Raw genomic sequence first — 27,936 nt, 5'->3', positions numbered from 1 at the left:
AGAAATGGGTCGCCTCAGTTCTGGAGGCTGGAAGCCCGAAATCAAGGTGTGGGCAGTGTTGGCTCCTTTTGAGGGTCCCCGAAGGAAGGACCTGTCCAGGCCTCTCTCCTCAGCTTGCAGACGGCCGTCTTCTCCCTGTGGTTCTTCATGCCGTCTTTCCTTTATATTGTGTCCCTGTGTCCAAATGTCCCCTTTTTATAAGGACACCAGACATATTGGATGGAGGTCCACCCTAATGATCTCATGGTAACTTGATTATTCCTGTCAAGACTCCTATCTCCAAATCATGTCCCATTCTGAGGTACTAGGGCTCTACCATATTGAATGGGGGGGAGACGGAATTCAGCGGGAACCCCTGGGCTGGTCTTGGTCAAGGCGGAAGGGGAGTGGGTCTGTCAGCACAGGCCAGAACCGAGGCCGCTTGAGGAATGCAGCAGGCCCCAGGGAGAGGCCATGTGCTGGTAGGGCATCCTTCACAAGTGTAGTCTTGCAAATGTGGTTGCTTGGTTCTCTCAGGCAGGCTGTGGGATACCCCCACATGGGGGCTGAGTCTGCCTGGCACCATGTTGAGATTCTTTTCCTCCTCCAGGAAAGCAGATGGCATTAATAAATGGAGACAATTATCTATTGTCTGTAGGCCAAGAACACTGAGATCTGTGTACCCCTTCCCAGATATGGGCTACAGATCTGGGTCAAGGGAGGGCTGGTGGTGAGCAATCATGAAGAGTGAAGTTCCTCTGGTGAGAGAGTGTGCTTCCTCATCTTTCATGTTTCAGTAAAAGAATAAAGAAGAAACTGCCCCCTCATCAACCCAAATGAGGCGAGAGAGCTGTGATTGGATGTCACGATGGGCCCACAATCACCCCTTAGGAAAGCTATAAAGCTGGGGCCATCTGCCCACCTTGGGTCACAGAGGCACCGCTCCAAGTGTCCGCCACCCCCAGGAGTGAGCCGCACCGACCAGCTCTGAGCCCAAGAATCCTTGGCAGGAGGCTGGAGAACCCCGTCTTCCGAGGAGACAGGGACCTCAGGTAACACCTGAACACAATGTTGGGTTCCCCCTGGAGGGCATAAGAGACATCTGGTCCATTGGACCAGTTTCTGGCTCATGGTGATCATAAAGGGAGTTCAGCCTTGCAGGGCAGGAGGGAGGTCCCCCACCCTGTCATTCCTGGGGGCAAGGCACTGAGGAAATGCATTCTAAAATGACCATCCTGGGGACGCCTGAGTGGCTCAGCAGTTGAGCATCTGACTTTGGCTCAGGGCATGATCCTGGAGTCCCGGGATTGAGTCCCACATCGGGATCCCTGCATGGATTCTGCTTCTCCCTCTGCCTGTGTCTCTGTCTCTCTCTCTCTCTCTGTGTGTGTGTCTCTCATGAATAAATAAATAAAATATTTAAAAAAAGAGAGAGACCATAACCTCTTCACCTCTAGCTGCCCTCCTGGGGCATACTTGCCCCTCTCTGGGGTCTCCCAGGCCCTTCTCCCTCCTAATCCACAGTCTGCCAGGACCCAGGCCTACGAGCATCCCCAGACAAGACACATGCTAGGGCTGTAGGGTCTGTAAACAGGGATGCCTCTGGCCATAACCTCACCCATGACCCAAAGGTGGTCCAAGCCATTCTACCCTGTTCCCCCCGCTCCCCCGCCAGGATTTTATTTATATTAGAGAAATAGAAAGTGCAAACAGCAGGCGGGGGTGGGCAGAGGGAGAGAGAGAACCTCAAGCAGGACGTGGGACTCAATCTCGCCACTCTGAGATCATGACCTGAGCCAAAATCAAGAGTTGGGTGCTTACCTGACTGAGCTACCCAGGGACCGCCATTCCCTAATTTTAACACAGTTTTGAAAGGATCTGGACTGCCACAACCATAACCATTAGATGTCTTTCCGTTGCTCACACAATGGTTTAACAAATACGTCTGATGCTCAAGGACGCAGAGGCACAATGAGTGCAGCATTAAACTCTTCACTGGGACTCCAAGGCCATCCTCCTGAATGGGACTCTCACCCTAATGGCCCTGACCTCTGGGAGCCTAAGGGAAATCTGTCTGGAGGAAGCTTCAGAGTTGCCTATCTCCATCCCCCTGCATGGGTATAAAGAACTCTTCAAGTCTACCCATCCCAGGCCCCTGAGATCATGACCTGAGCCGAAGGCAGACACTTAACTGACTGAGCCACCCAGCTGCCCCTTCTTTTTATTTTTTTTAAGATAAGGTTTTAATTAAGTAATTAATTAATTTAAGAGGGAAAGAGAGAGGAAGGGAGACAGAGAGAGAGAGAGAGAGAGAGCTCACATGTGAGCTCTGAGGTGGAGCTCAACCTCAGGACCCTAAGACTGTGACCAGAGCCGAAATCAAGAGTCAGATGCCTGGCACCCCTGTCCTATCCTATCCTAATCAATCCTATCCTATCCACCACCTCTGAGCCCAAGTAGAGTCCCGGGCATTCCAAATTCTGCACAGTAGAGTTTCCTAAACGTGTTTGATTGTACGCATCATCTTCGGGAGCTTGTTGAAATGACAGATCCCCAGTCCCAGCCCTTTAGAATCCTGATGCGGGAGAGCTGAAGTGGCCCTGGGAAGCTGTATTCCTAACCAGGACCCCACTGACTGTTACAGTTAGTCAAGCCTGGGGGCCCTGTGGTGGGGACCCGGATGAGTTGTATACCATCCCCACCCCTGACTTCCTTGATGGTCCTATGAAGGCTGGGGGGGAGCATTGGACCAGCTGGGTGACTGGCCCACAGGGAAACATTCAATCACTTTTCCATACTTTGGGGATTGCCAGGGGGGCAGGGTGTGTGGGGTAGAAAGAGGGAGAGCCTAAGGACCTGAGGCCTGTCGTCCTCTCACACCTCCCAAGAACTGAGGCTCTGTTTGGGGTCAGGCTGTATATCCTTCTGGAATTTTTAAGGGCTCTGTTCATCCTTCTCTCAGAATTCCTGGAGAACAGAAATCAGATGGGACTGACATGGGCAGGGTCACAGGGCTGGGATCGAGGACTCCTGGGGCCACTTCTCTGCATCATTTCCTGTGTCTGATGGAAGGGAGAGGCCCCCTCCCACCCAGGCCGCTGGGACTTTTGCCTTGATCTGAGTACTACTTCTACCTTTTAAGGAAATCCTTTGTTTTCCCGTCTTTGTTTATGTGCTTCACACCAAAATGTGAACTCCCAGAAAGGAGAATTGTCATAGTTTCATCTTCATGTCCCCATCTCTGGGCCAGCGTTTGGCACAATGTAGGTGGTCATTAAATAGTTGTCAACTAAACTAATAAACCATGCCTGGGCATAGAGTGCCCCCTGGTGGAGTCAGAAGTATGGCGGCGTCTCGGGTCTTGTCCTGAAGTCAATTTGGAGTGACTTGTCCTGACCCTGGGGTTCTGGGCAGCCCATCCAAGTATGAGGTTATGTGGGGCCGGAGCCGGCAAAGTGGTCCCAAAGATATGGCTATTGTAGGATGATGAGGGACAGATGAGAAAGGGAAACCCTAGTCATTGGGGAAAGAAGACCTGGGAAAAGGATTGAAAGAAGTTTGAGCTGTCTTGCAGAAGAGGAGGACCAGGAAGGCTACTCTGTTGGTTTTGGAGATTAAGGAAGAGGCACAAGCTGTGGCCCACTTCACCTTCCCCTGGAGCACAGCAGGGTGGTGTTGATGCGATAAAGCCAGTAGATATAGCAACTCCAAACCTTTCTGGGGTGTGGACACTGGGGACTGGTGTGATCATTATCCTCACTTCACGGGTGAACAAGCTGAGGCCCAGAGAAGTTGATAACTCAGCCAAGATGGCACAGTTGGTCAGTGGCAGGACTGGGGTTCAAAGCCAGGCCGTGAGATCCAGACAGAGTCCCTGCTCTTTATGATCGTCAGAATTCACTCACTTTCTGAGCCAACTTGGTGGATCTGATCCTGTGAAAAGATTGGGGATTGGACACCAGATCCTTGGGTCTCCTCCCCGTGTGGCCGAAACATACGTTCAGAAAGGGGCTCCTGTTGGCGGGGAGCCTTGGGGTGCTTGGGCCTCGAACCCAGAGCCTTACGGTAGAGAACTTAACTGGGAGAGAGGGGAGGGAGGTTGACGCGTTTCCCTGCCTCTGACTTCTCAGTCCCAGAGGTGAGGCTGCTGCCCCACCACCCCCACCTGCAGCCTCAGCCCCGCCCTTCTAGAACAGTCTAATTGAGGCAAGTAGAGCAACAGCCTGCTCAACCTAACAGGCAGCTGGGCAGTCCCAGGGGGGTGGGGGGGTGGTGCTTAGAGTTGGCTGCCTGGATGGGTGTCTGAGCGTCCCTTGGGTCTCACCGGCTGGGAACCAGGAGTCCAAGACATCCCAGAGTCTGAGTTCCAGCGTCTCCCATCCCTCCTGGGCAGCCTCTGTCCTGTTCCCTTCTCCGTGCTTCTCCCTCTCCTGCCTTCCCTGGCTCCTGGTCCACCACAGAGAGGCCCCCGCCTCCACTCTCTGAAGTCTCCACATTCTCTCTCCAAGGGGCGGGGCCTTCCCCTTCTTCCTGGTCTGCTGGCTGGGGGATCTGGAAGGATCAATGCCGCACACCTGGCTCTGTGTACAGAAGCCTCTGGGCCTCCCCGCTTGCAGAGATGGACCAGTTACCTGCCCGACAAAGCCGGCAGCTCTGGCAACCACCGACAGGTGGCGACATGGACCGCCCGTCGCTGGCCAATTCCGACTTGACCTGGGTCCTGGGGGGAGCAGCTTCTCTACGGGAGTGCAGAGGGCACTGCCTCCTGCCTGCTGGGTCCCGCTGCCGGGTTTGTGTTCCCTGGATCCCCCCACCTTGGGAATAGGACCAGAACAGGTGGACCTCCCTGGCACTGCCCCACAGCCTGCCATCGGGCTCGCCCCAGCTCTACCCTGTCCAGTCTATGTTCACTCTGGACCCCACCACCCCATCCTCTGGAGCCCTCAGGTGTCCCCTGTGGGCCCACCAGAGCTGGAACAGACAGGCAGGGGTGGGCTGGGAGGGAGCCAATGTGGGAGAGGGCAGCCAGGAGTTGAAACATGGAAGGTGTTGGAATTCAGGGTGCAATGGAGCCAGGTAGGAATGACTTGGGCCAGGGCAGGTCAGGGCACACCTCGTCTTTCAAGCGCTACTGACAAGCGGTCCCTGCACCACGGAGCTTCATCCCTCACTTCCTAGGGAGAGGGAGACACCCATTCCCTCTCTTGGAAGTTTTTTTAAACTACTTTGCTACTTGATTTGTTGACAGCCTTCCCGGTTCCTCTCACACTGCAGGAAGGAAGGAATCAGCTCTTTGAAATATTAACATTAGGTCAGTGCCAGGAAGGGACTGAGGGAGATTGGGGCAGGTGAAGGAAGGAGGGAGATAGGACTTACAGAGATTGAGACGAATGGCAGGAGATGGTGGTAGAGAGAAGGTCTTTGGGCTCACACTCACCATGGGCCTCAAATTTTTTTTAAAAGACTTTATGTATTTATTCATGAGAGACATAGAGAGAGAGAGGCAGAGACACAGGCAGAGGGAGGAGAAGCAGGCTCCATGCAAGGAGCCTGATGTGGGACTTGACCAGGATTTGGGATCAGGCCCTGAGCCAAAGGCAGATGTTCAACCACTGAGCCACCCAGGCATCCGTCAAATTTGTTTTTTAAAAATTTATTTATTTATTTTAGAGAGAAAGAGAGAGAGAGAGAGGCGGTGGGGAGGGCAGAGGGAGAGAGAGGGAGAGAACCCCAAGCAGACTCCATGCTGAGTACAGAGTGCAAAGTGGGACTTGATCCCACCACTCTGAGGTCATGACCCAAGTCGAAACCAAGTGTCTGGTGCTTAACTGACTATGCCACAAAGATGTCCCTAAATTTGTTTTTTAAAAATTAGGTATAAAGCCATAAAACTTATTTTTATGTATATTTTAGTAATTATAAGTAAATCTATAGTTGTGCAACCATTACCGGAACACAATATTAGAGGATTTCTTTCTTTTTTTTTTTTTAAGATTTTATTTATTTATTCATGAGAGACACACAGAGAGAGGCAGAGACACAGGCAGAGGAAGAAGCAGGCTCCATGCGGGGAGCCCGATGTGGGACTCGATCCCAGGACCCCAGGATCACCCCCTGAGCCAAAGGCAGACACTTGACCACCTAGTTGCCCCTTAGAACCCTTCTTCAAACTTAGTTTTGACCTTATTCCTATGTGAGTTTGTCCTTAAAGTCCCAGTGTTTATGGGACTTCCTCTGCTGGGAAGGAAAGTATCGTTCCCATAACTCTGCATCTGGGTCCCATCGCCAGCCCACACCGTGAGTTAATATTTTTATAAACTTTGTAATTGTGTGTGTGTAGGTTGCATGTGAAAAGCTTTGATTTGTTAAATGCTCTGATTTTCATTAATCCTTTTTTAGACACTCTTCATTTTGTGATATACTAAGAGACTCAGGAAATGAAAGTGGGTCCAACCTGTCTGGATCTCAGGGAGGTACAGAAAACCAGAAGGAAATACCAGACTCAGGCAAAGTGAGGTGACACAATTAGCTTCACGTTTACCAGCAGGCAGCACGTATAATCCTTACCTGCTCCTTGGAACAGGAGGGAGACACGGCCACGTCTATAACTAGCGCTCACCTACTGCAAAGTCCTATGGACTCTCGGTTGCCTCCTCTAGCCCTTTGAGACACGTGCGTTCTATCAGCTTCTGGAAATGTCTGTGGGAAGGCTGCTGGGACAGATAAGCGGTGGGGTCAAGGAGGTTATAGGGGTGTATGTGTGTGCATTTGAGGAAGTCTCTGACCTTCCCTAGGTAGGGTCATTCCCAGGGGGTCAGAAGCTCACATGGTCAAACTCGAGGCCAAATGTGCTTCCCGAAGGCAATATTAGAAGTTTTTGAACTGACAGCTTGCTGGTCATCCCACCCCACCCTCTGTCAGCACAGGGGCAAGAGCCAACAGGAACTGTTTTATGTTTGTCTGGCATCATTCTACACAGAAAGTGGCCTGGGGCTGCTCTTGGGTGAGGGAGGAGGAGGAAGCAGAAGCCGGTGATGGGGAGGCCTGCGGAGTGAGGACTCCCGGGCAAGCCCACCAATTTGTCAACCTCAGTTACCCAACAACCTCTTCCTTGTCTCACGCCCTGGGGTGGCAGTTTGGTGCCCTCCACTGCCTCTAGCACCCACTCTCCCCCTGCCCTGGGCAGTCAATCACTCGAGAGGTGTGGTATGGTGGACAGAAGTTGGGGTTCTTGCAAGTGAGTTATCTCATGAGTGTGAGGAGCAGAGGTGAGCACGTTTCAGGGCATGAGTTCAGCAAACAGCAGCCTAAGTGAGGGACAGGTGTGTCCTTGTCTCTGCTGTCACCGCGAGCCTCCCATGGAGGAGGGGACGCAGGGCCTGCAGTACTGCTCCCACTTCACAGAAGGAAATGCGGATCCACTGACCAGAGACACACCTGCAGGTGGAAGGCAGCTCAGGGCCAGACCAGCTTGCGATACCCCCTATGTCACCACTGGGGTGCGGAGGGTAGGGTGGGGTGCATCCTCCGGGGCTGGATCCCCTCCCCCACCTCCTAGGGTATTAGCAGTGATGCAGGAGACATGAGGGTCCAGTGGTGGCAGGAGGCTGCCCCCGGGCATCTGCCCACTTTGTGTGTCCCTGGGGAGCCGGGAGAGGACGGCCACGAGCGCCGGAAGCTGCCCCTGCGCCCCCTCTAGGTGTGCCGGCTGCTGGCCTCTGTTCGGACCTAGTTTCTGCTGAGCGGTGGCTTAGGGTAAGCTCACATCCTCAGGGCTCAGTTGGATGGATCTTAACACACTCGCACCGTTTTAAGTTCTATCCTTTTCTTCCTCCCGAGGATGGAGTTTGGCATGAGGACCGGAGAGGCCTCGATGGCCTGGCTTCTCTGTACCTGTCCCCAGTCCTGGTTTCCCTTCCCTGGGCAGTGCGGTGGGTATGGAGCCTGGGGCTCCCTGCTTTCAAGGAGTCTTATCCTGCGAAGGAGGGCATTCAGCGGCACCCCAGCCTGGGCAAGCAAACGCCGAAACAGACACTGCGGGGGCCAGGGGTGCAGGAGGGGCTCAGAGGCGCCTGGAGGAGGCAGGCGGGCCTTCAGAGGGGATGACTTGAGTGCAGCCTTGAGTGAATGAGTAGGGGGCGTGCAGGAGGCTGAAGGTGAAGGAATGACCTTGGGGGATGACCCGGGCCCCTCCCACTGCCGATGCCCCAGTCCCCCTGGCTGGGACTCGGAGGAGCCCCCGGGCGCCCATCCGGAGACACCCAGGAGGAGGCCCCGAGAGGATACTCCGCTGTGCTCCCCAGGCCCCTGTGGGACAGGTCTCCTTGCTGGTCCTCTTTCCGGGGTGCAGACATTCTCACATTCCCTCCAGCTCTAGGCACCTGTGAGAGCAGCAGCTCTGTGAACAGGAAGCCTCAGGAGCCCTCTGGGGGCAGACTGCACACTCAGGCCTCTGGCCTGGACGGCCACCCAGCTGCTCACCCACATTTCCATCTCTGTCTAGAACATAGCGTGTCCAGGGCCAAGCAGGGGAGTGTGTTATAGGCCACGACTAGCTGGTTGGATGTGACCTTGGGGATATGGAATGCACTGGAATATGGGTTTGCCAAGCTGCTTGGGTCCCTGGAGGGTCCAGCCATGCGGGAGTGGGTTCCCTTGAGGTGGGCAGGCGGGTGGGTGCAGGTGGTCCCAGGGAGTCCAGTGTAGTGGCAGGTAGGTTCCAGATGCTTCCAGTTCCCGGTCCTCCTTCCCCACTGCGCTTCCCCCACTGCTTCTCATTCCCTGTTACCCTTTTACCTCCAGGGATCCCCGAAGATATTAACCCCCTGGAGACGAAGCACCTGGCACATAGTAGGTGCTGGGTCCCCCTTCCCCTCTCATTACGGACTCCCCCAACTGTCAGCTCCTCTTCTACAGCAGCCTGTCATGTGGCCGCTTCCTGCTGGTCAGCCCTTGGTTCCCAGCCTCTGGGCCTCTTGGCCACGCTTGAGGGGCACCCACAGTGCGGGAGGGGCCTTGAGCTCCAGAAAGGAAGAGGGAGAGGGGTGGGAGCCACCGACTGCCCCGGGAAGAGGGCAGTTCTGGGACTGTGAAGGATTGGAAAGGGAAGTTCTGCCGAGAGGCCTTACAGCTAAATGGCCCCCAAGTCTTTTCTGGGGCCCCTGCCGTTCACGGGACTCAATGCAGTGGCTGCTGCTACCATGTCCGTCCAGAGAGTCCCCATCCCGCGCTGTCCACCCTTGTCCCTCGGACCTCCGAGCATGTGCGTCCACACTGGGAAGAGGCTCAGAACCTGATGAAAGGTCCTGCGGTTGCAGGACTCCCCCCCACACCTCAACCCTGAGAAAGGGGGCTCAGGCCTGGGGCTCTCAGGCTTGTCTTCCCCAATCGTGTAGACATGTGGTTATTAGGGTGTGATGGGGAAAGTATCACTTCCCTAATCTGACATCGTGTGACAATTTTTAAAAAAGATTTTATTTATTTTAGAGAGTAAGCACGAGGAGGGGCAGAGGGACAGGGAGACAGAGAATCTTGAGCAGGCTCCACACTCAGCACAGATCCCGACATGGGGATCGATCTCACGACCCTGGGATCATGACCTGAGGTTGGACTGAGCCACCCAGGTGCCCCTCGTGTGGCAATTATGCATCATTTCATTTCTTCCTTCATGTCTGTGGACCCGTTGGGGTGAGCAGGGTGGATGCAGCAGGGACTGAGACCCCTGCCTTCCTCCTCCAGGAGTCCAGATGTTTCTCTGTGATCCTAAGAGGAGTCACACCCCACAGACTTGTGAAGCACATCTCTCTTTCCCTATTGAACCCTATTTTCCTGTTGCCATTCTTTCTTGTTTTCTTTAATTTTTAAATTTTTTTTTAATGTATTAAATAGGCTCCAGCATGGAGCCCAAGGTGGGGCTTGAACTCACAACCCTGAGATCTGAGGCGAGATCAAGAATTGGATGCTTAACCCGCTGAGCCACCCAGGCACTCCCCTATTGCCTTCCATTAGAGTGAAGATGTATTCCCTTGGGGAAAGACTGACCTAACAACATTATTACCTCCCTTTCAAGTATTTTTATAATTATTATACTGTTTACTACCACAGATCAGCTGTGATCACTGACATTTTGCTGGAGCCACATATTTTACCGACAATTGTGCCAGCACCAAGTGGACAAGCCACAGGAGATCCTAGCCTCCTGCTTCTCGGTCTGGTGGGTCCCCCTCCTAACCTTGACATTTGAGACCATAGCAGTGCCTTTTGGTGGTTAAATTGGAAAAGGTGCACCTCTGGGGAGAGTTGATAATTACTAGACTAAGTACACCACCAAGGATGACACCTCTCCTACAGTCTCCTGTTCTATTCAAGATCTTGATCTTGGAGCTTCACGAGTCTTTTCTTTTCTTTTTTTTTTAATATTTTATTTATTTATTCATGAGAGACACAGAGAGAGAGGGAGAGAGGCAGAGACACAGGCAGAGGGAGAAGCAGGCTCCATGCAGGGAGCCTGACGTGGGACTCGATCCTGGGACCCTAGAATCATGCCCTGGGCCGAAGGCAGACGCTCAACCGCTGAGCCACCCAGGTGTCCCTTCATGAGTCTTTTAATTTATGACTGCATTGTCCTAGAAATTCTTCTGGTGCCTACTTAACTCCGTGCTTGGAACCTTGCAAAGGAGAATGGGCGAGTCTTTTTGGTTCCCTTGTACCTTCCCCGGAAAGGTGCTCCTGTGGCCAGAAGGGAGCAGGAAAGTGAAAACGCCCCAAGGAGCAGGGGAGGAAGGGCATTTTTGGGCCTCCAGAGCTAGTGCAGGGCTCCCTCTGGGTGGTACTGGGAATGAGTAACCACAAGCTCTCAGATGACATGTCACACGATAGGACTGGTTTCCTATGCTCATGTGGCCACACTGTGCAAGCTGAGGGCACTCATCACAAGGATGTGTGTGTGTGTGTGCACTTGTGTTTGGAGTCTAAGCTCCAGGTGAACCAGGGTGAGAGGGGTCCCTGCAAGTTTGCTGAGTCCCTATTATGTGCCCAGCCCTGAGCTGGGACCAGTACAAACTGCATAGGAAGGAAGGTCACAGCCTGAGGACATGCGTCCAAGACTAAGAATCATTGGGGCTCTGAGGTCCCTGTGCCAGCTTGGGGGTCTGGGCCTTGAGCTGGGGGCTCATAGTAGGGGAGCACTCTGGGGCGGCCTCACTGCAGGTGCCACCAGGCCTGGAGAAGGACGCTGGCCCTGGCTCCACCCCACTGGCTCCTCACCCTGACCGCAAGGAAACCAGAGGAATTACTGTGCCCAGAAGGAAGGAAACTGGGCCTTGTGGTCTTGGGGCTGTGATGGAGGGGGAAGGGTGCAGGCCTGTGCCGCTTGGGGTGCTCCCGGCACTGGAAATGCCGCTTGGAGGGCTCCCGGCACTGGAAATGCCTGTGGGATCTGTGACACAGCTGGGATGGGTAGGATGGGGCATGGGTCTTGTGGGGCTCGCCCGTCACCATCCCCAGAGGCTTTGCTCCCTCGGTGCCCTTCACTTTCTGACCAGCTCTAGGAATAGAATCTAAAGATACTGAACAAGGAAGCAACCGGCACGAAGAAAAGCAGAAGTGGAAGCCTTGGAGACTTGGCCCTCCTCCTCCTCGAAGCCGCCCCGAAGCCGCCTGGCTCTGCTGCAGGTGACTTCTGTGCCACAGAGATGGTCTGGCACGGCCGGGTTGCATGGCTGCCTTGGGCTCTGCTGCTTCTCTGGGTCCCAGGTGAGGGGCTGGGGAGGCAGCTGAGGTGGGTGGGTGGGGAGGCCGTGAGGGGCACGGCTGCAGGGGAGGCAGCGGTCCCCCAGACCTCAGAGCGGGGTGCGCTCTGTCCAGCACAGACGTGGACGGATGGAAGGGCTGCACCCTGGAGGGGCCAGACGAGGCCCAGGTCATCCATCTGACCTTCCATGGGCCACAGCAGGGGGCCCCGATGGGCTTTGTGGGAAGTTTCAGATGAATTAGTACAAGAAGAAGGAGGAGAGGGCAGGTGGCAGCAGAGTGGGTAGGAGAGGGCCCCAAAGGCCACTGAGGGAAGGGACCCGTGTCTTGTGCAGGGAGGGCTGGGGACTGGCAGGAGCAGGCTGTGATGGGAGGGGCCGGGCCTGAGGGCCAGGGTCAGGGTCTCCCCAAGGCAGGGAGGTGGGACAGAGCAGAGGAGAAGGTGGTGGGAGCGAAGGGGAGGGCAGAGAAGCCACGGGGAGGGAAGAGATGAAGGGCTTCTTCTTCTTCTTCTTCTTCTTCTTCTTCTTCTTCTTCTTCTTCTTCTTCTTCTTCTTCTTCTTCTTCTTTCTTCTTCTTTTGGTAAAGATTTTATTTATTTATTCATGAGAGACACACAGAGAGAGGCAGGGACACAGGCCGACGGAGACGCAGGCTCCTTGCAGGGAGCCCGATGCGGGACTCGATCCCAGGACCCTGAGATCACGCCCTGAGACAAAGGCAGACGCTCAACCCCTGAGCCACCCGGGCGTCCCGGGATTTAGGGCTTCTCCAGGGAGCAGGGGCTTCCTGTTTCTGGGGATCTGGCTTCTGAGCCTCCCAGGTGCTCTCCGCACACCGGCGGGCCAGCCTTGGCAGGTCTGTCCCTGGGGTACTTAAATTCCTTTTGGTTGTTTGGATTATAAATTGCACATTTTCTTCGACTCTGTTTGCTGACTAGTTGTCCACGGGTAAGCTATTGCTTTTGTGTATTAATTTGGAGGCGGCCACCCCAGCACGGCTAGTCTGTTCCTTACCCACTCCAGGGTGTCCTTGTGTTTTCCTGGGGTCCGCCTACATGGGAGTTTGTCATTCCTTCTGCATATCCGTCTGTCTCATTTGTTTCTCTCATTGGCCACAGGCTGGCACAGCCAGAATGATGCCCCTGACGGAGGTGGCAAAGCCATCCCTGCTTTGTCCCTGGGGAGGGCAGGTGTCCAGTGTTTCCCATTAAGTGTAAAGAAGGCATCCACTTGTGCCTCTTTGCAAGACTTTTTTTGTTTTGTTGTTTGTTTCTTTTTAAAGATTTTATTTATTTATTCATGAGAATAATCCCACTGGTAGGCGTCCCTACAAGATGTTTTTTAAAATGGTAGCAATGGGTGTTGGATCCTTTCACACTATCTATGCAGATGATTATTTTTTCTTCTTTTTATTTTATTTCTTATTTTGGTTTTTCTTCTTTGATCTATTAAGGTGATGAATTCTATTAAGAAATTCAGGGGGCAGCCCGGGTAGCTCAGTGAGTTAGCACCACCTTCAGCCCAGGGCGTGATCCTGGAGATCTGGGATCGAGTCCCACGTCAGGCTCCCTGCATGGAGCCTGCCTCTCCCTCGCCTGTGTCTCTGCCTCTCTCTCTCTCTCTCTCTCTCTCTGTGTGTGTGTGTGTGTGTGTGTCTCTCATGAGTAAATAAATAAAATCTTTAAAAAAAAAAAAAGAAATTCAGGGACGCCTGGGTGGAGATCGAGGCGCCTCTGCCCCTCTCTCTCTCTTTCTCTCTTTCTGTGTCTCTCATGAATAAATAAATAAAATCTTAAAAAAAAAAAAAGAAATTCAGCTGCATCTTAGTCTCAATATATCATGCTGTCTTCATGAAAAGAATTAGGGAGGTTTTCCTGCTTCTATATTCTCTATAAATGTGCAAATGAAGTTGAAATTATTTGTTCCTTGAAGGTTTGAGAGAACTAACTTACAAAACTGTCCAGGTTTTATTCTTTTTGTTTTTTGAAAGACAGAGGTTTTTTTTGTTGTTGTTGTTTTGTTTTTGTTTTTGTTTTTTTGCATTTCCCCTCAGCTTTATTGAGGTATAAATAAAAACTAGATATTTATGGTGTACAATATGATTTTTTCTTTTTTTAAAAAATATTTTTATTTTATGTATTCATGAGAGACACAGAGAGAGAGAGAGGCAGAGACACAGGCAGGGGGAGAAGCAGGCTCCATGCAGGGAGCTCAACGTGGGACTCGATCCCGGACCCCAGGATCACGCCCTGGGCCGAAGGCAGACGCTCAACTGCTGAGCTACCCAGGCGTCCCCCCTGTGATGTTTTGATATATGCTGCACCTCACACATCACCAGGAAAAGTCTCCTTGATAATATGCATCTTCACTTGATAATATATATCTTCACAAAAATATATATATATTCCAGGCCAATATTGGTAATTTATATTTTCCTAAATATAGAAAAATCATTGGTTTCATCTAAGTTTACAGACTTATTGGTAGAGGCTTTCCAATAACCCTGGTTATTCTTCTAATACATTGTGTATGTGTTTCTCCTGTTTTTCTTGATTTGGCTACCGCTAGAATGTTTGTCTCTCCCATTCGAAAAATCAGTTTTCCAATGTATATGCTAATTCCACTGTTTTCTGTTCCCTAACTCCCTAATTTCTTTTTTTAAATATATATATTTTTATTGAAGTTCGATTTGCCAATATAGAGTATCACACCCAGTGCTCATCCCATCAAGTGCCCCCCTCAGTGCCCGTCACCCAGTCACCCCACCCCCCTGCCCGCCTCCCCTTCCACCACCCCTTTTTCGTTTCCCAGACCTAGCTCCCTAATTTCTGTTCCTACCTTATTCTTTCTTCCCAGGTAGGGGGTACATGATGTGTTCCTCTCCCGACTTCCTGAGTTGGAGGGTTCTCTTGTTCATCTGGGCTTTACTGGGGTTTATTGAGATGAGACCTCATGACCCTGAGCAGCCAGAAAGGAGGCTGGGGTCTGGAGGAAGGGGCTGCTGTGATAAAAGAAATTTTGGGGGTGACAGAAGAGGAAGGGGAGGTTCTGGATGGGGGTGGCTGATGCGAGATGGGGCAACTTTGGTGGGTGACCCCCAGGGTGCCCCTGACCCAGGCCCGTCTGTTGAGGGGCCACACTCGGCTGTGTTTTCCAGGCTGTTCGTCTCTGCATGGCCCCAACTCCGTGTCAGGCACAGTGGGGGGATCCCTGAGCGTGCAGTGTCAGTACAAGGAGGAATTCAGAGACCATGACAAATACTGGTGCAAAAGCCCATGTGTGTGGAAGAAGATCGTGGAGACCACAGAGTCACAGAGAGAAGTCACGAAAGGCCGCGTGTCCATCAGGGACCATCCTGCAAACCTCACCTTCACAGTGACCTTGAAGAGCCTCAAAGAAGGCGATGCAGGAACATACAAGTGTGGGATCGATGTACCGTGGTTTGACCCCACCTTCCCCGTTGTGGTGTCTGTGAACCCAGGTGAGCTGCGCACACACACCTGCCCCCTAGTACCAGTACTTGGGCTGCCTGAAGGGTCTCAGGTTGGAATGGCTGCTACGAGTTTGTGCATGTGTGTGTATGTGTGTGTGTGTGTGTCTGTGTAGGAGGAGGAGACAGAGAGTCAGGGAGGCTTCCTGGAAGAGCTGGCCCTTTGGCTTAATCTTGAGAAGGGGCTGTCAAGAAGGCAAGGTGTACAAAGACGAGAGGGAGAGCACTGGTGCCAGCCCTGCGGACACCCAGAGCCGCGCTGCAGGCAGGTGGGAGCTGAGTGGAGAGGCAGGTGGCACCAGGCGGTGAAGGTGCTGGGTGCAGCATCCAGCCAGGATGGTCGGATTTGCAGGTTAGACAGAGGTCTCAGGCAGGCGGCTTGTGGCTGTGGCCAGAGGGAGATGAAGCTGGAGTGCAGGGGTGACCAAGGGGCTCTCCCGAGGTCCTGACCCTCCTCCGCAGGATGGAATCAGGACTGTTGAGCGCAAGCAGTGCAGTGCCCATGTCCCTTCTGGAAATGCTCACTTGGCTCAGGAGGGCCCTGGGGAGACTTTGCCCCCGGGATCCTCCATCCTGCCCCTGCCCTGAGTGAGCATCTTGTGTGAAATCAAACCAAAAATGTATTGGCAAGTAGTGAGTGGGAGAGTCCGAGAGAGCTATCCGGGCTCTGATTTGTGTTTCCACGCCAGCAACAATGTCTACCTCATCTGCCAGCATCACTGTAACTCAGATCTCGACAATCACAGCTGAAATGAAGACCAAGTCGTACTGGTCCTCCTCATCCCCTGACCCGACCACCACAGGAGCCACCCACAGTGCAAGCAGCCAGGAGGAATTACAGCCAAGTCACAGCCTGGGGTAAGGTGACCTGTCCCCTGTCCCCTGTCCCCAGTCCTGGAGCTGGGGTCTCTCCTCAGGAGTCGCTCAGGGCCAGGGAGAAGCCGAGATGGCAATGGAAGGTAAAGGGACTTCTAATAAGGGCTGATGATCCTACCAGGCAGGTGCTAAATGTCCTACATGCATGTTCTCATCTCACTAGAACTTTGACATTACCAGCCTCATGCTCCAGAGGAGGAGACAGGGGCTCAGAGAGGTTAAGCGGCTTGCCGGGTCCCGTAGTTAGGAGAGGCAGGCTGGTCTTCAGCCCAGGCTATATGATGTAGAGTCTTGGGTTCTTCCTCCAAACTTCTGATTCTTGATCTTTTGAAGCACAAACCCCCAGGAGAATCCCACAATGCTTAAAGACTCTCTCTCCAGAAAAACTCGTGCAGTTGTAAACCATTTCTGAGGTTCCCAGACTCCTTTTCCCGGCATCACCTTGTGCACTGTGATTCAGCTCTGGCACTGATTCATCTCTGTGGCACTGACCACATGGAGTTAGCAAAGGTCCCGAAGGCTGGGGGCTCAGCCCCATAAGACTGCCTGGCTTTGGATTCCAGAGCACTTTGGGGATCCCCTGGCCATCACATTTCCGGCCAACTGGCTATGAATTTGGAGGTTTCCATGAACCCCTTGGGTTTGATGATTGGCTCGATAGCTCACAGAATACAAGAGAGCACTGTACTTACAAATATGCTTTTATCATAAAGGATAAATAAGGACCAGTACCAGACAATGAAGAGACATAGAGGGTAAGGTCTAGAAGGTCGAACCTGAGCACAGAGCTTCCCTGGTGACTCCCGGGGGAGTTGGGGCACGACACCCGCCTTGGGCATTGATGTGCTCACCAGCCAGGAAGCTCCTCCAAGTTTTGGTGCCTAGAATTCTTGCTGGGGCTCCATTACACAGGTGTGATTGGTTGAATCATTGGCCACGTGATTGAACTCAGTCCCCAGCCCCTGTGGATCTGCTCCCTGAATTTCAGGTTTCTATAATCGTGGGGTTGGTTCTTCTGGTGCCCAGCCCCAGTCCTGGCTCACTTAGCATAAACTCAAGTGTCATGCAAGGGGTCCTTGAATTACAAAGGCGTGCCTACTATTAGGGAATTCCCAGGGATTTAGAGCATCATCTCCAGGAGCCAGGGCAAAGCCTATTCAGATTATTTATTTATCTATTTATTTATTATTTTATTTATTTATTCATGAGAGACACACAGAGAGAGGCAGAGACACAGGCAGAGAAAGAAGCAGGCTCCTCGCAGGGAGCCCGATGTGGGGCTTGATCCCAGGACTCCTGGGATCACGCCCTGGGCCGAAGGCAGACACTCAACTGCTAAGCCACCCAGGCGTCCCCAGATTTTTTTTTTTTTTTAAGTAATCTCCACACCCAACATGCGGCTCAAATTCAAGACACTGAAATCAAGTGTCTCGTGCTCTACCAACTGAGCCAGCCAGGCGTCCCATTCAGACTCCTTATTATATGACACCCTGAAGCCCTTCCATGGGCCTCCTGTTAACCCAAGCCACAATCTTAACATTAGGTAAGGCCTGAACACACCACTTCCAGAGCTGACTGCAGATGCACACGCAGGGGCAGAGCTAGGTTTCGTGTGGCTTGGAGCCTGGGCAATTTGGTACGTGTGGGGGAGGTGCATCTTAAGAGAAAGACTAGAACATGATGAATGCAAACTAGACGTATAAGAAGGACCTGGCAAGTGGGGGACCCAAAGTCAGCTTCCCACCTGCTGCAGCTTGTTCACGTGTGAAACAGCAGAGCTGCGGGACGCGTGGGTGGTGCAGTCAGTTAAGGGTCCGACTCTTGATTTTTAGCTCAAGTCATGATCTCGGGGTTGTGGCACTGAGTGAGCCCCGTGTCCGGCTCTGCAAAGGGTCTGCTTGAGATTCTCTCTCAGCCCCTCCCTCTACTCATGCAGGCACACACTTGCATGCTTTTTGTCTCAAATAAAAAAGTCTAAGAATAAAGAGAAATGATAGAGCTACAAGGTGATCTTTTGGTAGCGGTGTTTGTAGTTGCAAGAGACTGTGGGAAATGCCAATTAAGAGGGAAGAATGGAATGAATTATAGTGTGTCTCTGTCGTGGAATACTATGCAAGCTGTGGACAGGAGTGGGGGTTCTCTTTATGCACAGACATGGAGAGATGTCCACAAGGTATTGCTAAGTAAAAAAAATATATATAGTGCTGTATTATGCCTCCTTTGTGTGAAAGAAGGGGGAAAGTAATGTACATTTAGATCTTCTTGTATCTGAATAATGAGCCTCTGGAAGGTTCTTTTTTTTTTAAGATTTTATTTATTTATTCATGAGAGACACACAGAAAGAGGCAGAGACAGAGGCAAAAGGAGAAGCAGGCTCCTTGCAGGGAGCCCGATGTGGGAGTCGATCCCAGGACCCAGGGGTCACACCCTGAGCTGAAGGCAGACACTCAACCACTGAGCCACCCAGGGGTCCCTGGAAGGTTCTTAAGTACACTGCACGTGTGTACAAAGGAGACTATACTATTTTTTTTTTGAAATGTGACCTTATCTATCTATTGCAAATAAACGGGGGGACTACAAAATCCCCGCCTGCTCGACACAGCCCTGTGTCCCCCTCTAGGCTCCAAGTACTCCTCTCCTTGTTGGCACTTCTGCTGCTTCTGCTGGGGGGAAGCTCGCTGCTGGCCTGGAGGATGATTCGCAGACACAGACGGGTCAAAGGTGAGTTAGCTCCCTGCCAGGTGCAGGGTAGGGGGGCACACTCTCTCATTTTCGAGGCTCTGTGTCCTTGTTCCCCAGAATGGGCATCAAATGTGTACCCTCAGACCGCACACCCTGGGTGACCCCAGAGGCCAGACCCCAGAGGAAGTGTCCCTGCTATGGTGGATGCAGGCTGTGGGAGGCGGCTCCCTGGAGGATTGCCTGTGAAGCCATCACCCTCTTCTGTTTAGAACCTCCCACACCTTCACAAGTCCAGGTCTCTCCACAACCGGTCCTGCCCACCCCCTGCCCACACTCTGGAAGGCAGCTGTGCCCGACTTCCTACAACTTGGTAGCAGCTATGACATCAGTCTCTCCTGCATTTGCTCTGGGCCCCTGGAGCACCTTCTCTGCTTCCTTTTGCTGGCTCAGTCCTGGTGGGCCTCCAAGGCCCTCAGACTTCTTTTCCTCTGGCTCCTTCTCCTGGCTCCCCAAATGTAACTGGGGGCCCCTCCTGGCTGCACCTCTGTACATGCACCATCATGCTCCTTTCACCACCGATTCTCCCCACCTGCTTCCTTGCCGGTCTCCCCACCAGCCTTTGCTACTCCTCATGGTCAGGGGCCATAACTTGAAAAACCACAGAGTCAGTGTTTGTTAGCCTATCTTTACTATCTCCAGCTACAAGGGCACCCCAGAAGCTTTGGGCATCCTGGTGCCCACTTGCTCTCCTCTGGGCTCAGATTAAAAGAGAGAACACATGGGACACCCGGGTGGCTCAGGGGTTGAGCGTCTGTCTGCCTTCAGCTCAGGGTGTGATCCCGGGGTCCTGGGATCGAGTCCCACGTAGGGCTCCCTGCATGGAGCCTGCTTCTCCCTCTGCCTGTGTCTCTGCCTCTCTCCATGTCTGTCATGATTAAATAAATAAAATCTTAAAAAGAGAGAGAGAGAGAGAACACTTGTGATGCACCCAGCATTCTGTCTGGCGCTCAATAAATAAGCACTCAATAAACTCAAAGGGCTCATGAAATAAAGCAAGGCACAGAAAGAAACAGATGTGACCGTCTTGTTGCTGGCTGGGGGCCCAGCTGTCACCCAAAGGAGCGCAGATTTCTTTCCCATATGGCATGTGAGCCTTACATTTCCTTCTCGACTCTAAAACACCTTGACTCCATGACTCAGGGGCATCTGTGGTGCGTGCAGTGCAGACGCAGTGCTCCGGGGGCCTGGCTGAGCTAAGGGCCGGGGAGGCGCCCCCTCCGCCCCACACCCCTCCCCACCGTGGAGGCCTGTAGACGCACAGTCAGCCCTAGCAAGTGTGTGCCTGAAGCAGGGAAGGAAAATCACTTCCTCTTCCCCGGCTGCTCGTCCCACATCACTTCCTGAGTGCCCTCTCCTGACTCGGACCCATGCGTGGTGACCTCCCACGGAGACTTTCTCAGCCCTGATTGCCTCAGACCTGTGGGTTCTAGCCCTCTCTGCCCTTTCACCCAGAGAGCCTCCTTCTACAAAAGGGACATAGGATGGTTGTAGAGCATTCAAAACATAAGTAAAAGCACAAAGAAGGAAAACATCCCCCATAATGAATAAGGAAGGAAACATCCCATAATAAATAAGAAATGCGGGGAAAACCAGCCACTGACGTTTGAGGTGTGTCCTTCCAGCTGCCTTTCTTTCTTTCTTTCTTTCTTTCTTTCTTTCTTTCTTTCTTTTCTTTTCTTTTCTTTTCTTTTCTTTTCTTTCTTTTTCCCCTTAAAATAAGTTTATTTAAGTACAAAGTGAGTTGAAGAAAAATAGAAGCACCTTGGGTTTTTTTTAATTAAATTAAATTTATTTGAGAGAGCGCAAGTGTGCATGCATGTGGGGGAGGGCAGAGGGGAGGGACCCCTCAAGCAGACTCCCCAGATGATGCACCGAGCCCGACCTGGGGGGGGGGGGAATCCCATGACCCTGAGACCTTGACCTGAGCCAAAATAGAGAATAGAGAGTCAGATGCATTCAACGGATGGAGCCACCCAGGGGCCCCCTCAGATGTTTTTCAGTGTTTATTTATGCAGATACAATTTCTCCCTTTTGGTTTGCTTCAGACCACAATCTCTCTTTTACAGCTTTTTTTTTTTAATAAATTTTTATTTATTTATGATAGAGAGAGAGAGAGAGGCACAGAGACACAGGCAGAGGGAGAAGCAGGCTCCATGCACCGGGAGCCCGACATGGGATTCGATCCCGGGTCTCCAGGATCGCGCCCTGGGCCAAAGGCAGGCGCCAAACCGCTGCACCACCCAGGGATCCCCAGCTTTTTTTTTTTTTTTTCCATTTAACCTATTATCATTTCTGTTGCTGCTGTGAAATGTTCTCTTACTGCAGAGTTTAACAGTATGTGTGTGTGTGTGCGTGGGGAGGGAATTACACCTGGCTTCACTGCTCCTCTGGAACAGGAGAAAAGGCTTCTGTTCAAGTATCTTGACTCTCGGCCCCATCCCTGCAAGTCTCAGCCCCTGTCCCCTCATGGTCCCTGCCCCTCTTCCACAGCCTGCCGCCTGCCCTGTCACACCTGCTGGCGGTTGCTTCACCTCACCTTGCTGTCCTGAGCACCTGCTGTGATGCCAGGCTCTGCGGGGCTCTAGGGGACATGGGTGTGACCAAGGGAGACGGGCCTCCACCTCCCGTGTGCTTCCTGTCCAGCTGGCTACTGTCTAGCTGGCTCACTGCCACGTTCCCTCCCAAGAGAGGTCCCCCTGTCTCTTCCCCACCAGCCTTATCCCTCCGTGGTGCCAGGTGGCCGGTCCCTAACACTTCCCAGGAGTGCGTCCCCTGAGGGTCCATGTGTCTCACCTTCGACTTTGGGGCTCTTGGAGGGTCGGGCAGTGTCTCCCCCTCATGCACGGATTGAGGTGGGCTCTGGGGGTGGCCTGGCCATGCAGCTATACCAAAGGCGTTCTGGCTCTGTGCGCACCCCCACGGCCCACCAGCTCCTGGGTCCCTGGGTGGCAGGGGCCAGGGATGTGCAGAGCCTGACCCTGGGGCAGCACTCCTGCAGAACCACGCTGCAGGTGCCGGAAGCCTGAGGCTGTGTGCCCTGAGCCGTGACCACCCTTGGAGTCACAGGACCCTCCTGTGTGTGAGGGACAGCACTGCCCACCCCCAGGCCAGGGAGTACAACAGATGACCCCTGTGACCTCTCCTGGTTTGCTGCAGTTCTATGTCTCCCAAAGGACATATAGAACTTTTTTTTAATTAGAAAAAATTTTTTTACATTTATTTATTCATGAGAGACACACAGAGAGAGAGAGAGAGGCAGAGACACAGGCAGAGGGAGAAGCAGGCTTCCTGTGGGGACCCCAATGTAGACTCGATCCCAGGACCCCGGGATCACGCCCTGAACCAAAGGCTGATGCTCAGCCGCTGAGCCACCCAAGCATCCCTAAAAAAATTTTAGGGCTTCCTAAAACACAAACCTATCCCCAGCATTTCTGACTCCATACATCTGGGGTAGGGCCTTTGGTTCTGCTTTTTTTTTGTTTATTGTGGTAAAAAGCACCTACCATGAAATTTGCCATCTTAACCATTCTTAAGCTTACAGTTTGGTGATGTTAAGCATTTTCATGTTTTTGTGAAAGAGATCTCCAGAACTGTTTCATCCTGCCAACAGGTGTCCCTAAACAGATGTCCTTTTCCTGTCTTCTCCCACCTGGGAACATTCTTCGAGTGACTGTTTTGAGAACTAGCTTCGTTTGGCCACTTTCCCCAAGCCGGTGCCTTCCCGCTGGTTCATTTCTTCACACCTCTACTCACTCATTCATTCGTCTTTTCCCTCTTCAACCAATTCACTCTTTCCCAAAGCCTTGAACTCCTCCCCTGTGGCAGACCCCAAGTGGCAGGTTCCCAGGGCCAAAGTCTCTAGGGAAATTATTCCTCCCGATGGCTCATAGGGATCCCCATTCCTGCCTTCTTCTGGGATTCAAACTGCCAACTCTTCTCTTGTCTCTTTAGCTGGTGAGAATTCAGAGCCACTCCGGACCCCTGGTCAGGTAAGACGGGCTGGGGGTGTGCCGAGGTGGCTGGAGCTTCAACAATCCCACTGGCCAGTGGAGGGCTGAGTGCATCATCGATGGATAGAGTGGGGTGCTCACCCAGAGTAGAGAGAATGATCCCCGGAAGATCTGGTCATTGGGTCCTCCCTGGAGCTCTGGCCATAGAAAGTGGAATGAGGGAGAGTCCTTCGATGCTGACATGGGGGGGGGCATTCAAATACTGCCCAGAGAAGACCAGAGCGGGGGAAGGGGGAGGCAGGCGGGGAGGCTGGGGTACCCAGAGGATCAAGGGAGTAGGGGAGATGTCCGCACACAGGCAAGAACAGAGGCTCCTCTGGGCTGGACCGTGGAGGGGCTCCGTGGACCCCCATCAAGACCCCCCTCTCTTGCCCACCCAGGCTACTCAGCAAGGGGAGCTCTGCTATGCGAATCTGGAGCTGCCAACGTGGCCACTTCGGGCAGAGCCTGTGCAACCGAGGCAGGTGGAGGTGGAATATAGCACAGTGGTGAGTACCAGGGCCTGGCTCCCACATGGGGATCCTGGGCTCTGCTAGAGGCACCACCCTGGGGTGGCAGGGGGCAGAGAGGGAAATGACGGGCCGGCGTGGTGATCTTGTGCCCCCTCCAGCACAGGGCCACACAGAAGGTGTTGATCCTGCCAGAGCTTGGTGTCATTGTAGCTGGGGTGGGAGTGGGGTGGCCACTGGGGTGGCCAGTGATGCTCAACAGTCAGTAAAGCATTGCATTTATTAAGCACCCACTGTATACCACGTGTAAGTGTTAACGCCTGAGATTTCCCACTGTTTTGGTACCATCGTCTCTTGGGTATCAACTCTGCTTTTCAGATTTTTAATCAATGACCCCCTGTAGGTCAACCCTTAGGCATCATGACTATAAAGCAGAAAATGGAAGAGGCTCCCCTCCCACCCCCACCCCGGGGTCAGGACCCACCTGCTAGTGAAAGAGTTCAGGGAGAGTTTCGGGGGCTAGTTGTTGGAGAAGATGAAGGGGAGATATGCGGCAGACATGTGGCCCTGAGACTAGTAACATCCTTGTTTTTCTAACTTGGTGATTAATGATCTCAGAGCAGATCCCAGGTACCACCTCCCAGCCCCATGCCTGGGTCTGATGCCTGGGACTTTGTGCTGTGTTTTCACAGGTAGGGTGAAGCAGGGGTGTGGGAGGGACAGTAGGAGAGGATGCATCCCCATTTGCACTGTGAAGATCCCCCTACATCCCCCTCGGGTGGCCCCCATCTCCATCCTGAGCTGGGGGCCCATGCCTCCCCCATTTTTCCCTGAACCTTCCATCTCTCTCTCTCAGCAGAAGGCTTCCAGGGAAGAACCCTACTACTCATCTGTGGTGTTTGACTTCCAGAGTGAGGCTTCTAAGGCCAACAGGATTCACTCCCAGAGGACCCTGGAGCAGGAGACACAGTACAGCGTGATCAAGAACACATAAGTCTGTGTCACCAGCCCCACCATCTGGAGGTCTCTGTGGGCCACAGAAGCCCAGGGACAGCCCCCATAGCCCTCACCCACATCCCACTCAGCCTGCTCCCCTGGACAGTCATCAACAAGGCAGCTGGGCGCCATCAGCCTGGCTGGCTTCACTGACAATGAGTGGGAATGGGATTCCAGTGGGGTCCTGCAAGGAACCCTCCATCCCACCAGTTCTTGTCACATCCTTCCTCTCTTCTCTGCTTCCTTCCAGCTGTGTGTGGAGAGTGGGAGCTCAGTCCCATGTGGCTCTGAGAAAAGACGTGGCTCCCATAGGATAGTATCTCCAAATACCTTTATAAATCACAGCTCCATGGAAGTGCCTGGGATCACTGTGGCATGGGGACAACTGGCGGAGAGCTCGGGAGAATACAAAGGCCTTGAAGATGGAGTCTCCCTTGTCTCATGGACAAGGATCCTGAAGCACAGAGAGAGCAGAGTCTTGTCCATACCTCCAGACCCAGTGGCACATTTCTCTAGACTCTTAATCTTATTTTTAATGTTAAGACATATCAAGACAGTTTGAAATATCTTGAGAGAAGAAAAAAGTTATTTAAGCCATGCTTGCTATGTGTCTGCAATCCTGTATTAAAGAAAACTCCTCCCTTTTGAAGGCTGAATAGTATCCCATTGTGAGGATATATCACCCTATGCTTATCCTTTCATCCATCGATGGACACTTGGTTGGTTTTCATGTTTTAACGATTGTGAATATGTTGCTATAAACATGGTATTTAACTATCTCTTTGAAACCCTGCTTTCCATTCTTTTTAGGTATATACACAGAAGTAGAGCTGCTGAATCATTAGATAAATCTATTTTTAAGCTTTTGGGGAACTGTCATCCTTTTTTCTACAACAGCTATATCATTTTACATTCCCACCAGCAGGCCACAAGGGTTCCAATTTCCCCACATCCTCTCCAACACTTGTTTTTCTGTTTCTTTGTTTGTTTTGATAGTAGCCACCCTACAAGATACCTGTGAGGTGGTATCTCATTGTAATTTTGATTGGCATTCCCCAGCGAGCATCTTTTCCTGTGCTTTTTTTGTGTGTGTGTCTTTTTTTGAAACATATTTATTCAAGTCCTTTGTCTAGTTTTTAAAAAATGTATATTTTAAAATTTAAATTAAATTAATTAACATACTGTATTATTAGTTTCAGAGGTAGCGATCACTGATTCTTCGGTCTTACATAATACCCAGTGCTCATTAAATCACATGACTTTGTTCAGTTTTGAAATGAGTTTTTTTGTTGTTGAATTTTGGTTGTCCATATATTCTGGATATTAAGCCTTATCAGATACATAATTTGAAATTATTTTCTCTCATTCTGTAGATTGCCTTTTTACTCTGTTGATAGCATTTTTGATGCACAAAACTTTAATTTTCTTGCTGTCTCATTTGTCAATTTTTTCTTTTGTTGCTTCTGATCTTTGGGTCAGATCCAAAAAAATCATTGCTGAATTCAATGTTGTGAAGCTTTTGACCTATGTTTACTTCTAAGAGTTTTATAAATTATGTCCTATATTTAAGCCTTTGATCCATTTTGAGTTTGTTTTTGTATATGCTGTTAGATAAGAGACCAATTTAATTCTTTTGCATGTGGACATCCAGTTTTTCTAGCAGTGTTTATTGAAGCAATGTCCTTTCCCCCGTTGAATGGCCTTGACCTCCTTGTTGAAAATAATTTGGCCACACATATGAGGGTTAATTTCTGGATTCTATTTTACTCCATTGGTCTCTATGCTTGACTTCATGTCAGCATAACTGTCTTTTTTTTTTTTTTTTAAGATTTATTTATTTATTTTAGAGAGAGAGTGCGTGTGTGCAGGGGGGATGGGCAGAAGGAGAGAGAGAGAAAGAGAATCTCAAGCAGACTTCTCACTGAGTGTGGAGCCTGACACAGGGCTCTATCCTAGGACCCTGAGATCATGACCTGAGGGGGAACCAAGAGTCCAACCAGGTGCCCCAGAATCACTGTCTTTTAATTACTATGGTTTTGTAGTTAAATTTTGGAACCAGAAATGTGGGTCCTCTTTTTTTTCCCCAGTTCTTCTTCAAGATTGTTTTTCCTATTCCATGAGGTCCTATAAGATTCTGTATAAATTTTAGGATGGGTTTTTCTATATCTACAAAAAATGTCATTGGGATTTTGATAAGGATTGTATTGAATCTGTAGATCACTTTTAGTAGTATTGACATCCTTTTAAAAAGATTTTATTTATTTATTTAACAGAATGAGAGAGAGAGAGAGAGCATCAGAATGCAGAGGAAGAGGGAGAAGCAGTCTTCCTACTGAGTAGAGAGCCCAACACAGGGCTCAGCCCCAGGACCTTGGGATCATGACCTCAGCCAAAGGCAGACCCTAATTGACTGATCCATTAAGACACCCCCGTATTAACGTCTTAAGTTTTGACATCTTAACAATATTAAACTTTCCAATCCATGAACATGGAATATCTTTTCATTTATTTGTGTCTTTTTTAATTTCTTGTTTTGTAGTTTTGTAGTTTCATAGTTTTCATGGTACAAGTCTTCTACTTTCTTGGTTTAATTAATTCCTAAGTATTTTACTCTTTTTGATTTTACTGTCAGCGAAACTGCTTTCATAATTTCTAGATTGTTCATTGTTAATGTGTAGAAATGCAACTGATTTTTGTGTGTTGGCTTTGTATCTTGTTACTTTGCTGAATTCATTCATTAGTTCTAACTTTTTTTCTCTTTTGGTGGAAGCTTGAGGGAAGAGCATATCATCATCAAACAGAGATAATTTTACCTCTTTCTATCCTATTTGGATGCCTTTTATTTATTTTTCTTGCCTAATTGCTCTGCCAGAACTTTCAGTTCTAAGCTGAATAGAAGAAGCACAAGTGGGTATCCTTGCCTTGTTCCTGACCTTAGAGGAAAAGCCGTTAGACTTTCACAATTGAGTATGATGTGGACTTTTCATACATGTTTTTTTATTATGTTGAAGTAGTTTGTTTCTATTCCTAGTTTGTTAGTATTTTTGATCATGAAAGAGTGTTGGATTTTGCCAAATGCTTTCCTGCATCAATTGAAATGATCATTTTTTCCTTCTTCATTCTATTCATGTAGTGTGTTACATTGATCAGCTTTTCCATTGAAACATTTTTGCATCCCCGAAATAAATCCCACTTGGTCATGGTGTGTAATCCTTTTAACATTTTGCTGAATTCAGTTTATTAGTATTTTGTTGAAGATTTTTTTGTATCGATGTTCATAAGGGATATTGGACTATAGTATTTTTTTTTCTTTCAGTGTTTTGGCTGGATTTGGTATCAGGATGATACTGATCTCATACAAGGAGTCTGGAAATGATGCTTCTTTTTCTGGGTTTTGGAAGAGTGTAGGAAGGATTGGTATTCATTCTCCTTTAAATATTTGGTAGAATTAGCCTGGGAAGCCATCTGGTTCTAGGCTTATCTCATCAGGATATTTTCAGTTACTAAGTCAGTTTCCTTATTTTGTTATTAGTCTGTTCAGATTTTCTCTTCTTCTTCTTCTTCTTCTTCTTCTTCTTCTTCAGAGAGAGAGCACGCGCATGCAAGTAGGGGGAGGGATCCAGTGAGAGAGAAAGAGAGAA

General features: G+C 50.8%; 1 protein-coding gene across 15 annotated transcripts; it reads left to right on the top strand.

The window, feature by feature from the left end:
• The first annotated feature begins 715 nt into the window (after positions 1-715).
• Positions 716-26,782, top strand: LOC112920766 (CMRF35-like molecule 8). 15 transcript variants are annotated; one of them, XR_011999532.1, is made up of 10 exons: positions 814-1,031; positions 10,084-10,192; positions 11,523-11,733; positions 14,890-15,213; positions 15,912-16,080; positions 18,719-18,819; positions 22,792-22,829; positions 23,231-23,338; positions 24,156-25,014; positions 26,569-26,782. XR_011999532.1 is itself a non-coding variant. In XM_072746696.1 (9 exons), exons 3-9 carry the CDS (start codon positions 11,673-11,675, stop codon positions 24,291-24,293), a joined length of 936 nt encoding a protein of 311 aa, XP_072602797.1. In that variant the 5' UTR covers positions 759-1,031; positions 10,084-10,192; positions 11,523-11,672; the 3' UTR covers positions 24,294-26,782. The 15 variants fall into 15 exon arrangements, 12 of the variants coding, with proteins under 12 accessions (XP_072602796.1, XP_072602794.1, XP_072602800.1 ...); XM_072746696.1 differs by having other exon boundaries at positions 759-1,031; positions 24,159-26,782; XR_011999534.1 differs by lacking the exon at positions 10,084-10,192 and having other exon boundaries at positions 903-1,031; positions 24,159-25,014.
• Positions 26,783-27,936: the final 1,154 nt, after the last annotated feature.

The sequence above is a fragment of the Vulpes vulpes genome, chromosome 2 (assembly GCF_048418805.1).
Source record: "Vulpes vulpes isolate BD-2025 chromosome 2, VulVul3, whole genome shotgun sequence".
NCBI classification, from domain to species: Eukaryota; Metazoa; Chordata; class Mammalia; order Carnivora; family Canidae; genus Vulpes; species Vulpes vulpes.
This window is presented reverse-complemented; position numbering and strand designations above follow the sequence as displayed.

Excerpts from the sequence above, each read along its gene's own strand:
- LOC112920766 (XM_072746690.1), top strand. The coding sequence starts at position 11,673 with ATGGTCTGGCACGGCCGGGTTGCATGGCTGCCTTGGGCTCTGCTGCTT. Across the intron at positions 18,820-22,791 it reads CAGACACAGACGGGTCAAAG|CTGGTGAGAATTCAGAGCCA; the intron begins GTGAGTTAGCTC and ends TTGTCTCTTTAG. Across the intron at positions 22,830-23,230 it reads CACTCCGGACCCCTGGTCAG|GCTACTCAGCAAGGGGAGCT; the intron begins GTAAGACGGGCT and ends TTGCCCACCCAG.